Genomic DNA, 13,507 nt, shown 5'->3' with positions numbered 1-13,507 from the left:
AGTATATATATATTAAAAGGAAACAAGGCGAGGGTTGAGCTTTTGGAGGATGAGTCAGCTAGGGATCATCATGAAGACTAAAGGAAAAAAAGCAATTCAAAAGTTGAAGATTGCATGTCTAGTTGTGTACAGGAAACAAATAATAATAGTTTTTTTTTAATTGGTCAATACCATGTGGCTATGATAAAACATAGTTTTGATTAAACAAATGCAAATAAAAGGGAGTGATTAAAGCAACCAAACAATCCATGATGTCAAAATATTATCTTAAATAAAGTCTTTCAAGTTGCCATGTCAGTCGTGTCTTTATTACATCACCAACATCATGGTTGAGTCATCCCACTAAAGGCTCAAGATTCCCTTCCTACTTTTCAATCCTTTAAATACTACCTCTTTAGAATACAAAGGGACTGATCTAAACAAGTGGCCATAGCTTCCTTAACATTCTACCAACAAAACACAAACCTTATTCATCATTCAACATGCAGACATCACTTCTTCACGAGCTAGTTGTTCCAATCATACATGACCAGTTTCAAAAGTCGGATAACAGATACTTACTTGATTACGGCTCACATCAATTTCAATATCCATCTAAACATCAAAGAAAATGTAAGAATTTCTTTTCCTTCTTTACAGATATATATTCATTAAGTATTGATGGTTTTACTAATATAGAGTGCTTCAATGTTTCAGGTAGAGCAAATTCTAACCAGAAAAAACGCAGCAGGAAAGTCAATAGTAATTCTGAAATTTCAGTGAGACCAGGGACAAACATATCTGAAACTATTAAAAGGAAGTTGAGCTTAGGGGCTCGCATTCTTCAAGTTGGTGGAGTGGAGAAAATGTTCATGCAATATTTTAGCGTGACAGAAGGGGAGAGGCTGTTGAAAGTTTCCCAGTGTTATTTGTCCACCACGTCTGGCCCTCTAGCTGGTCTCCTCTTCATCTCAACTGAAAAGGTTGCGTTTTGCAGTGAAAGATCCATAAAAGTCTTTAATCAAAAAGGTCAAATGTGTAGGATCCGCTATAAGGTAAATGTAAATCCTGAACTAATATACTGTACACAAACAAACCTCTCCTTATATCTCAATTTCCCTAATCCAAGATTTGTTATGTGCAGGTTGTCATTCCTGCGAAGAAGATAAAGTGTGTGAATCTGTTAGGATATTGGTTTGGGCCTTAGTCCAAACCAAATAAATAGGAGTTGGCTCAATTAGTTAGTTTTTATTCCCCAAATAATTAGGAGTAGCTCAGTTAGTTAGTTTTTATTCTCCAAATAAATAGGAATTGGCTTAGTTAGTATTCCCCATATAAATAGGAGTGTATGGGGCAGTAGCTAGTATCATTATTATTACTTTCTGTTTTCAGATTAGGGTTGGGCAGTGAGAGAATTCTTTCTCTGACTGAGGAGCAGTAGCTCTGGAAATTCATTCTGTTTTCACATTTATTTATAAAATAATTTTCTCTATCATATTCTATCTTACCTCTGTTCTATCAATTGGTCCGACCTACCGTTGTTGATGCCCAGAGCTCCTAAGATGGCTGACCGTGTTTCTGCAGTGGAAGGACGATTGGGGAGTGTTGAGGCTAGCATCGTTGCATTACGAGAGTCCATTGGTGTTGAGATTCAACGTGCAATGGCTAATCACGACGTTGCCTTACGAGAGTTCATTGGTGTTGAGATTCAACGTGCAGTGGCTAATCGCGATGTGTCGCAGCCAAACGGTGTGACAGTTACCTCACCGCTGGATGAGTTTCGTTTATCTGCGAAGAAGGTGGAGTTGCCGGCATTTACCGGTGAAGATCCGGTTGCATGGATCACTCGGGCAGAGACGTACTTTGAGGTACAACGAATTTCAGAGGATGTTCGTATTCAGTTGACGAAATTGAGCATGGAAGGCCCTACTATCCATTGGTTTAACCTATGGCATGATTCAACCGAGGAACTGTCATGGGAGAACCTCTGTGAGGCGCTGATGGCTCGATTTGGTGGTGGGCGTTTGGAGAATCCTTTTGAGGAGTTGAAGGAACTAAAACAATCAGGATCAGTAGAGGAATACATTGCTGAATTTGAATTGTATTCTTCACAGTGTGGTCGTTTGCCAGAGCAACAGTTTCTTGGTTATTTCATTGGTGGGTTGCGTCATGATATTCGCTCTCGGGTGCGTACCTTCAAGCCTCGTAACCGTTACTCAGCAATGCAATTGGCTCGTGATGTTGAAAGTGAATTTGCAGTGGCTTCTGGTCAAGGGTCTGGATCACGTTACAAACCGGGTCATGGCTCTTGGGCAAAATCTCAAAAACCTACTTGGACTTTTCGCGAAGGGGAAGGGAACGGATCTGCAATTCAAAACCAGACTAATAACTATTTGGGCCGAACGCCTACTGGTTCGGGATCTCAAGCTGGGTCAACACACCCTACCAATTCTACAGCATCTTCCCGCCCAAATTTAGGTGACGATTCGCGCCGTCACTCTCGTGGTGTTCGCCATTTACCAAGTGCAGAGTTTAACGAGCGTCGTGCGAAAGGACTCTGTTTTCGTTGCAACGAACGATGGGATCCTCTCCATCAATGTGCAACAAAACAGTTACGGTTGATTATCTTGGGGGATAATGAAATTGTCAACAATGAAGGAGAGATTGTGGTGTTGGAGGCTGAGTCGGAAGAAGAGCTCGCGCAAGAGGAATTAGAATGTAACACCATGGGACTGTTTGGTGTATCCACTAATCCAAACCAGGTCCGGACGATGAAGTTGGAGGGATGTTTACAAGGTGCATCTATTTTGGTTCTTATTGACAGTGGAGCCACACATAATTTCATATCCCCTAAGGTGGTTGAAGCCCTTGGATTGCCTATGGTGCCTTCTAATCCTTTGGGTGTTAAGTTAGGAGACGGTCATCGTGTCCTAACTAGGGGTAGATGCAATGGAATTCAGGTGAACGTGGGAGCGGTGCAAATTTGTTTTGATGCTTATGTGCTGGAGTTAGAAGGTGTGGACTTGATTTTGGGAGTTGTGTGGCTAGAAACTTTGGGGAAGGTGACCATGGATTGGAAAGAAATGTCTATGGCGTTCAACCATAAGGGCAGTATGGTGAAATTACTTGGTCAGGCTATAGATGATAAGATGGCTATTTTCCAAAGTATTATCACTCCTTCTCGAATGATAGCAGGCTGTGAATGGCCTACCTTGATGGAGGTGCTAAGGTCACAAGTGTCGTGTGTCTCTGATCAACAGACCGAGGAGTTGGAAGGATTGTTGGATCGTTTTGCTATTTTGTTTAAAGCAATTCAGGGGTTTTCTCCCTCGAGAAACACTAGTCATTCAATTGATCTTTTACAGGGCGCTGGTCCGGTAAGTGTGTGGCCTTACAGATATCCCCATTTACACAAGGATGAAATTGAAAAAGAAATTCAGAGCCTATTGCAGCAAGGGGTGGTTAGAATAGTTTTAATTGAAGATATAGTAAATAGCTTGGTCAAATTCCTTGGAATTGTAAAAGACACGACCCTTGATATATTGCATGCTTCTAAAGAGTTTTGTATTTTTCTTGCCGGAGTTACGATTGATTATGCCCAAGCTTCTAGGGGTTTTAAGGAGAAAAGCTGTAGGTTGTTATCTAGAGATAGTGAGAATAAAGATGTGCAGCAAGTCGATTGTATGAAGTCACCTCATCAAGTTCTCAACAATGGGATCCGGAAGATACAAAAGCTACAGTCGTGCCGGTGTTGTGTTTCAAGAAAATGAACTCCAAGTACAGTTTGTGGTTTGCTGAACTGCAGAATTGGTCTTGTTTTAGACCCACCATTATCTTGCAAGGGAAGTGTTTGGCGTTATATGTTGAAGGACATTTTCTCATTTCAACCTTGAGGACAAGGTTGTATTTCGGGTTGCCGGTATTGTTAGGATATTGGTTTGGGCCTTAGTCCAAACCAAATAAATAGGAGTTGGCTCAATTAGTTAGTTTTTATTCCCCAAATAATTAGGAGTAGCTCAGTTAGTTAGTTTTTATTCTCCAAATAAATAGGAATTGGCTTAGTTAGTATTCCCCATATAAATAGGAGTGTATGGGGCAGTAGCTAGTATCATTATTATTACTTTCTGTTTTCAGATTAGGGTTGGGCAGTGAGAGAATTCTTTCTCTGACTGAGGAGCAGTAGCTCTGGAAATTCATTCTGTTTTCACATTTATTTATAAAATAATTTTCTCTATCATATTCTATCTTACCTCTGTTCTATCAGAATCAAAGTCAAAATGTTGTGAAACCAACACAGAAGTACATAAATATAGTTACAGTGGATAATTTTGATTTCTGGTTTATGGGCGTCTTCAAATATCAGAAAACTATAAAATATCTCGAGCAAGCAATTTCACAAGTTTAGATGAATCTTCCTTTCCAAGTCCACCATATGTGCATAATATAACTAGACGATGCTCGAAGAAAGCTTCATGTTGCGATTACAAACATTAAGATTTAAGATATAAAACTTTGAAAAAATGATAACCAACAAGACAAGCTATGGAAAAGATATACCAGGCTGTGTTTGAAAACGGGGGACTTTGTGGATTGTATTGATCATTCAGAAGCAGAAAACATATTGCGGAATTCGGGCTTTCGGCTTTTCCCCCATGATTGACTAGTGAACACATGCACATGGTTCATTCATATCGGCTCAGATGCAGACATGGTTGTCAACATAGTGTTTGTAAAATTATGGATGCAAGAGATCCATGGATGGCAGCAAACAAGATCGAAGGACTGTAAATAGAAAGATTGAGGAAAACTATCAGAAGTTTATTTTCAAGCACAATTATTTAACATGTTTTCAAGAACTTTCGAAATGTATTTAAACCATAAAAATTCTTTAATAAAAATTTGTGTATAGTTATGCAAATGTGAATCTAATTTTAATCAGTCAGTTTAAATAATTCTTTCAAATTACATCAATAAAGAGATTGTATACTCTCAAGTGTTGGAGCATTAGGATAGGATCCTTCAACAGAGGAAACATATACAATTTTTCCACGTTTCACTCTCCAGAAGAACATACCTAACTAATTACTTTCGAACATCAAAGGATCACATCAATTGCCATCTCTATGTGTGGGGAATAGTTCCAAAAATGAATTTTTAGAATATTATAGAAAAATATTTGACATTTTTTGAAAAAATAATTTTGTATTAAATCATAAAAGAATATATATCATTACAATATTTTTAATTTTTCAAATACTATAACGACATAAAATATATTTTGAAAATTAATGTAAGTCCTCCAAAAAGGACATCTCTAGAAGAGCCTACCTTTACTGCGACCATTCTTGCAAAAAAACCATACGAGCTTCACAACCACAATTCCTTCCCCGACAACATCTCACAAAGGATGGAGACATGCTCATGGGTTTTGAAGCAGTAGTTCTGGAATACGACATCAACCTTGCTTTGATGATGACAAATTAAGTTTGTGATTGAGGAAGCTTCGAATGCGACTGGTTACAAAAAAAAGGAATTATGGCACAAAGAGGACGAAGAGGAACGTTGATATGCGTCTGGTACAAAGATAATTGACGTTAATAATGACTTGTAATTGATTTACACATGTGGAAATTAGTAACTGTCCAATTATTCAAAAAAAATTCTCAAGTCACCGTCCACGTAAGCAACCGTTAAGTGAAATAGACGGCAGATAGGGACGGAAAACTTTATAAAGACGATTCTTTGAACGAAAAATAAAATGTTCTGGAGACTAAAACTAGATTTTGAGATATTTATAAGGACCTGTAACATATTTAACCCTTTAAATTTGTTTTCTTAAATATTGTATAGTGTGTCATTCAGCATTATAGATTATAGTTGGAAGGTTAGCTTTCTGATCCGGACAAACTTTTTCTTAAACATTACTATTTAGTCTGTCATTCATCTTTATAAGTTGGCACATTAACTTTTTCATGCCAGACCAACCTCAAAGTTCTGTTATGTAAATGAGAAATCAAATAAAAATAGACCATTTACAATTATATAAAAACATATACATATTTTATCAAAGCTTTAATGCATTTGTTTTAAGATAAGATGTGCAGTCTTTATTATTAGATAGTGAAAATTCATTATGAAAAGTGAAGATCACAGGCTGTTTTCTTGAAAGAACAACAACTAGCTTTTTATATTAACAATACAATGTAACATATTTGTACATATTTAGAACCTCTGCAACTTCAAAAAATAATTGATGAAGCAGTAGGGATAAACAATTTGACTATTTCTACTTTTCTATTTGAGATCGATAGATAGCCTGTTGGAGATATCTTAAAGCTTTCCGGTAATTAAAAAAACCCATAAACCAGAAGTCAAAACCATCCACGGTAACTATTTCTACATACTTTTCCGAAGGCTTCTTCGCATTTTGACTTTGGTTGACATGTTCTATCTTTTCATGTGGAATAGAAACCTGAAATAGTATATACAAATTAAGGTTTAGGCCGAAGACAGATAAAAGAAATTGCAAGCATTAACGTAGAAATTACAAAAAAAAGTAAGAAAATTCACCTTATAGTGAACTCTAATAAATTCTCCTTTTGGAGAAGTAATCTTGATGGATTTCTCACTGCAAAAAGCAACTTTGTGAGTGGATATGAAGAGGAGGCCAGCTATAGGACCTGATGTTGTTGATAGACTTTGTGATAGACTTGCAGTATTTTCCAGAAGAATCAGGCAAGTATCTCTTTGAGGACTTCCCAACCGGATAAGTTGAGCTGATAGAGATTCCATTAAGTAGGTCATGAAGAAATGAGGTATTCATTTCAGTGTTCTTGCCTTTGAGGATTTTGTTTCTAGATTGTAAAAAATATTGAAGAGATCTAGGATTTTGGTTGAAGAATGATTGTATTGTAAATGAGTATATATATGATTAAAAGGAAACAAGGTGAGGGTTGAGCTTTTGGAGGATGAGTCAGCTAGGGATCATCATGAAGACTAAAGGAGAAAAAGCAATTCAAAAGTTGAAGATTGCATATCTAGTTGTTTACAGGAAACAAATAATAATAGTTTTGTTTGATTGGTCAATACCATGTGGCTATGATAAAACATATGCTAATAAAAGGGTGTGATTAAAGCTTTCTGAGCTGGAATGAAGCCTTTCTGATGCATTACATTCATGTAGAAGGGAAAAAGAAATTGAATATTTAGGTGAAAAGAAAATACTCAAATCACTCCCACATCATCCCAATGCTCCCACATGGAAAATTGCATTTTCCTAATAAGTTATTGAGCCTAATAACTTTTTCAACAATTGGTCAATAATGGTTATAAAAGAATGGCACTTGCTTATCTTATTATGTGTAGATGAATCATCAAAGCTTGTTATTTGAGATATAGCCTCCATTCTTAAATTTGTGATGTCACCCTTCTTTAATTTCTCTTTTGACAAGGTCACATGTATAATTATACTATATTCTTCAACCATAAGGTGGTCATAGAGCAGTATGCATTTCCATCTGGCTGTCATTGTGTGCAAACAACACATGCTCAACTTAGAAAAGTTTTGTAAATTCCGCTGCGAGTTAAAAATGTTTATTTTGATAAAATGATTTCGAAGATTAATTAAATTATCGTTTTAAATTCCTGTGCTATGTATCTATATGAAGGTAAATAAGCCGTAATTATTTTTGAATGACGAATATGTGATACCTCAAATCAATTTGTTTGGAATTTATACTCTGATTTTCCGTATAATTTATCGGGTAGATTTGGAGTGTTACATTAGTGGTATCAGAGCAGGTCGGTCCGTCCGGCCAGAGTCGCCTAATTGTTGTTTATCCCTTAGTACGCGACAAGTGTGTACAACACTGTCGGTACTTGTTGTTTTCTAATTTTTTGTTGCAGGAGTTGGCTTGAAGCTAAGTGGGGGAGAAGCTGTGCTTCTCGGTTATGCTTCGGTTGTAAGTTGTTGGTGCAATATACTGCTTAAGGAGACAGTGCAAGTAATGTTGGAGCTTGTTGACATGGAATTAAGATTTTGGTTGTTAATTAAGTTGGAGCATCTTGAAAATAAGATTTGTGTTGAATGATTAGTATGTTAGATTTAAACCTTGCTGAGTTCGGTTGTCTCGAAGGAATAGTACTTAGAGTGTTGTCAAGCACAACTGGGAGATCGGAGAGTTGGAAACTAGAAGAAGTTAAGGATGGTGGTGTCGGATGAATTTTCGAGGACGAAAATCTTTTAAGTGGGGGAGAGTTGTAACGCTCGGAAGTTCCATTATTTGCTTAATTTAGACATTTGTAGCGTTTAGTGAAATTTTCGCATTTTGGGACGATTTAGTCGATATTAGTTCGCAATAGCGGATCGATAATTAACCGAGATTTTTAATATTTTTTTAGTATTAGAAATATTTTTAGAGTGTCGTGTATTATTTTGGGAATTTTCAGAGCAAATTAAATTAGAACGTAAAATATGAGGTAAAGAATAAATGGGGAGTTTAATGAAAATAAATTAGATGGGCTGAGTGTTATGTTGTACGTGTAATCTGGTTTTGGCCCAAATTAGAAGAATTGAGAAGTGAGGATACACCTAGCTTTTTAGAAAGTGTTTCATAACATTTGGGAAAAAGAGAATGACGGCTGAGAGAATAGGAAAATTGGAAAAAGAAAAGAGATACAAGAAGTTTGCCGTGAAGAGAATAACGGAAGGATTACGCGAAGCCAGAAAACATGGATTCGACCGGAATTGTAGAGCGGACTCTGAATATAGGGTAAGGGTGGGGTTCTTGCTCTATAAACAGGGATATGATGGACCGTACGTGGGGTTAAGGAATTAATATTATCTCTCTGTATTGATATAGTTTTTGGTGTTAGTGATGTTATCTATCATTGATAATGAATATCTAAATCGCATGTTTTCCTAAGTGAATGTGAATTTAATACAGTAGCGTCACTTCTTTCTTTTAACTAAATTCAAGAATCAAATTATAAATTACATAACATATGTTAAAACCATGTCAATGCACAAAACAAACATGAGAATGTGCGTACTGTAGCGGTATTTGAGAATCTAGTTTAGTATTTCATGAGAAGCTAATCCTAAATGTAGCGTCGTTTAATATTTTGTATACTGTAGCGTTAGTTTAATTAAGAGTGACAATGTATATAATGTATATTTCATTATAATAATAATAATTTTTAATAATAATAATAATAATAATTATTTAATATTTTAGGAGTTGAGTTAAAGATAAATATTAGGGTTAATTGGCTAACTTAAATTATTTTCAACATGTTAGAGTTGTCAATATGATTGTCAGAGTTGCTTTCGAGTTGCTTAGAGTAAAATCTGATAAACTATAAATTAAAATTGAAGGTACTTGACCCTTTAGAGTTGTTTTATTATTACTTGAGTCATACTATTAGTCAATTTGGTGCATAAGAGTTACCCTTATATGTAATAAGAATTGTCAGTAGGATATTTTTGGGCACTTTAGAGTTGTATGAATTATTGTAGAGTTGTTTAGAGTCCCTTTGAAACTCTGTCGAATTATAATTATATATTATTATAATTTTTATGAGTTAATAATATAGAAGAAGTTAATGAAAATAACAGTAGCACTTTGTTGCCCATCAGTGTAGTGATCAATTTCGTAACAGAGACATTATATAAGTAGCAGAGGAATATAATAATAGACAGAAAGATATATAGTGAGTTGAATAATATTAGGAGTGTTCGGGAATAATCTGATAACTGTTATGCTTGCGGTGTTTTAGGTAATGTTGCGACGTGACGTATTCTTGTGAGTTTTGTGAAGTATGACAATGTTTGCGTGTATTATCTGTGATGAATTATTGTTGTTGATTTGTCATGTGATATATTGCGATGTTGTGATGAGTTTTTCTTTTTGTGAATTATTGCGAAGTGCAGGATTTAAGGTGACGATTGTTTATCAATAATTATTGATATATTTTGGCGATGTAGGCGAATGCCTTTGTGACAATGTTTGGCGACGTGTTTGTGATATAGGCATATGCCTCGCGACGTTGTTTTGCGATGTTTGTGATTTGTTGCATTTCATCAGTGTCTCATGATTTGCATGTTTTAGCGACGGCCTGGATTGGCAAACAGCGACGAAGGCTTATGCCTGTTTTGATGCCTCTATTATCTGGCAATTGGCGATGGGGGCTGTGGGTACCACATGCATGTGCATTTTTTTTAGAGTTGCATTTCATTTGCGTGATTATGATGTTATGTGTTTTGATGTGTGAATTTATGTGACTTGTTGTGAACTTTGAATATGACCTTAGGTGAGATATTGTGACCGGTGTTGTTGATTGAAATAGTGAAGTAAACTAGACGGTAACAATTATACCGCAAAGCGATAATTATTGTAACTTGAACCTGAATATACTGTTTATCATCACCCTGTTTATATGGTTTGATATCTCACCCCTTTCTTTTGTTTCGCCGTTACCTTTATACTGGTAACGTGCAGGTGATAGCTTTGATGAAGATTTAGACGCTGTGAGTCGAGTCGGTGGTCACTCTGATACGTAGCACTCGGGGGGATAAACGATTGCTTTATTATTTGTTATGTTTGCTGAATTTTAGTGATGTTTTAATTTGGTTGTGACTCAAAGTTATTTGTGAAGATGCTATGATGATTAAACTGAAAATAGAAAAGTTTTGTAAATTCCGCTGCGAGTTAAAAATGTTTATTTTGATAAAATGATTTCGAAGATTAATTAAATTATCGTTTTAAATTCCTGTGCTATGTATCTATATGAAGGTAAATAAGCCGTAATTGTTTTTGAATGACGAATATGTGATATCTCAAATCAATTTGTTTGGAATTTATACTTTGATTTTCCGTATAATTTATCGGGTAGATTTGGGGTGTTACATTAGTGGTATCAGAGCAGGTCGGTCCGTCCGGCCAGAGTCGTCTAATTGTTGTTTATCCCTTAGTACGCGACAAGTGTGTACAACACTGTCGGTACTTGTTGTTTTCTAATTTTTTGTTGCAGGAGTTGGCTTGAAGCTAAGTGGGGGAGAAACTGTGCTTCTCGGTTATGAAAATATACTATATAGGAATATCTAATCGTATCTATTACAAGATGAAATCCCTCAATTGAGTAAATAACTTAAAAATAAGAAAAAATAATTTAACTAGTTAATGAAGTCACTAGCATTTCAGTCATATATATGTTACATAGAGTGAAAATGAAGGTTGAGCAATCTGTAAATGGCAACACTATGTATATAACATATAAGTCAGTCACATGCTTGCTTTACTGCAAAAGAAATTATAAAGCCAACTCATTAAGCTCTGCTGATGCATTCTCACAAAAGTATATCCTTCTTTACTTGAACCCATTTTCCCAAAACAGTGTATTTCTCCAAAGAGTTGGCCGACAACATGTCATATGCATACCGTGGAATCTTAATACTCAAGATATGTAGCCCTTTCTCTTACCCTCTAAAAATAAACCCTTTTTAGTTTTTTTTCTTACAAAAAAACTAACTTATATCTTTCTTCCTTACCATCTTTTTCTAAAAGCAACCAAACAATCCATGATGTCAAAAATATTATCTTAAATAAAGTCCTTCAAGTTGCCATGTCAGTAGTGTCTTTATTACATCAACCGAGATCATGGTTGAGTCATCCCACAAAAGGCTCAACATTCCCTTCCTACCTTTCCATCCCTTTAAATATTACCTCCTTAGAATACAAAGGGACTGATCTAACCAAGTGAGCCTAACTTCTCAACAAAACACAAACCTTATTAATCATTCAACATGCAGACCTCACTTCTTCATGAGCTAATTGTTGGAACTCCAATCATATATGACCAGTTTCAAAAGTCGGATAACAGATACTTGCTTGATTCTGCCTCTCATCAATCTCAATATCCATCTAAACATCAAAGCAAATGTAACACTTTCTTTTCTTTCTTTATAGAAGAATCACAATTATCTAATCTAATTTCATTAAGTATAGTTGCTTTTACTAATATAGAGTGCTTCAATGTTTCAGGTAGAGCAAGTTCTAACCAGAAAAAACGCAGCAGGAAGGCCAATAGTAATTCTGAAACTTCAGCAAGACTTGGGACAAACATATCTGAAACTATAAAGAGGAAGTTGAGCTTAGGGGCTCGAATTCTTCAAGTTGGTGGAGTGGAGAAAATGTTCATGCAATATTTTAGCGTGATACAAGGGGAGAGACTGTTGAAAGTTTCCCAATGTTATTTGTCCACCACGTCTGGCCCTCTAGCTGGTCTCCTTTTCATCTCAACTGAAAAGGTTGCCTTTTGCAGCGAGAGATCCATAAAAGTGTTTAATCAAAAAGGTCAAATGTGTAGGATCCGCTATAAGGTAAGTCCTAAACTAATATACTGAGCAGAAACAAACCTCTCCTTATATCTCAATTTCCCTAATTTAAGATTTGTTATGTTCAGGTTGTGATTCCTGGGAAGAACATAAAGTGTGTGAATCAAAGTCAAAATGTTGATAAACCAACACAGAAGTACATAACTATAGTTACAACGGATAATTTTGATTTCTGGTTTATGGGCGTCTTCAAATATCAGAAAACTATAAATTATCTTGAGCAAGCAATTTCACAAAATATAACTAGACGATGCTCGAAGAAAGCTTCATGTTGCGATTACAAACATTAATATTTAAGATATAAAACTTTGAAAAAATGATAACCAACAAGACAAGCTATGGAAAAGAGATATTAGGCTGCGTTTGAAAACGGGGGACTTTGTGGATTGTATTGATCATTCAGATGCAGAAAACATATTGTGGAATTCGGGCTTTCGGATTTTCCCCCATGATTGACTAGTGAACATGCACATGGTTCATTCATATCGGCTCAGATGCAGACATGGTTGTCAACATAGTGTTGGTAAAATTATGGATCTCTTGGATGGAAGCAACCAAGATCCAAGGACAGTAGATAGAAAGATTAGAAGTTAAATTTCAAGCACAATTACTCAACATGCTAATTACGTGCATGTTTTCAGGAACTTTCGAAATGTATTTAGACCATGATAATTCTTTAATAAATATTTGTCTATAGTTATTCAAACGTGAATCCAATTGGATACTTTCGCGTGTTGGAGTGTTAGGATAGGATCCTTCAACAGAGGAAACATAAACACCTTTTCCACTTTCAGAAGAACATACCAAACTAATTGCTTTCAAACAACACAGGATCCAAATAGGACAGAATGGATCCTGTTCCACTAAAGCAGCAGCTACTCTATTTCTCTTAAATTTAAATCCACATTTTTCTCTCTTCATTATGTTCCATTCTCTCGAATTAGTCTCTAAACTTAGTTAATTTAACAATTCTGACACCATGTTTCTACCTTTCAATGATTTTTCTATCATGAAGTTAGTGGCATAATGGTACAAAAGAGAAACAAAAAAGGGATGCAGTTAATCAAAAGAAATTGTGGTTGATTGCAGTTATTGGCTTATTGTAGTGTGGATTTTGATTAACAAGAGTTTTAA

The 13,507-nt window shown here is 35.7% G+C and overlaps 2 protein-coding genes and 1 pseudogene across 2 annotated transcripts; 2 read left to right on the top strand and 1 right to left on the bottom strand.

Annotated features, from left to right (window-relative positions):
* The first annotated feature begins 406 nt into the window (after window positions 1–406).
* On the top strand, window positions 407–1,261 carry LOC131649193 (GEM-like protein 4). Its single transcript, XM_058918949.1, has 3 exons — window positions 407–612; window positions 697–1,034; window positions 1,124–1,261. Exons 1-3 carry the CDS (start codon window positions 483–485, stop codon window positions 1,184–1,186), a joined length of 531 nt encoding a protein of 176 aa, XP_058774932.1. The 5' UTR covers window positions 407–482; the 3' UTR covers window positions 1,187–1,261.
* Window positions 1,262–6,093: 4,832 nt separating this feature from the next.
* Window positions 6,094–7,139, bottom strand: LOC131645895 (GEM-like protein 4; annotated as a pseudogene).
* A 4,579-nt stretch (window positions 7,140–11,718) lies between these two features.
* LOC131645894 (GEM-like protein 7) lies at window positions 11,719–13,272 on the top strand. The gene is made up of 3 exons (XM_058916090.1): window positions 11,719–11,918; window positions 12,021–12,358; window positions 12,442–13,272. Exons 1-3 carry the CDS (start codon window positions 11,783–11,785, stop codon window positions 12,661–12,663), a joined length of 696 nt encoding a protein of 231 aa, XP_058772073.1. The 5' UTR covers window positions 11,719–11,782; the 3' UTR covers window positions 12,664–13,272.
* Window positions 13,273–13,507: the final 235 nt, after the last annotated feature.

The sequence above is a fragment of the Vicia villosa genome, linkage group LG2, assembly GCF_029867415.1.
Source record: "Vicia villosa cultivar HV-30 ecotype Madison, WI linkage group LG2, Vvil1.0, whole genome shotgun sequence".
In the NCBI taxonomy this organism is placed as follows: Eukaryota; Viridiplantae; Streptophyta; class Magnoliopsida; order Fabales; family Fabaceae; genus Vicia; species Vicia villosa.
This window is presented reverse-complemented; position numbering and strand designations above follow the sequence as displayed.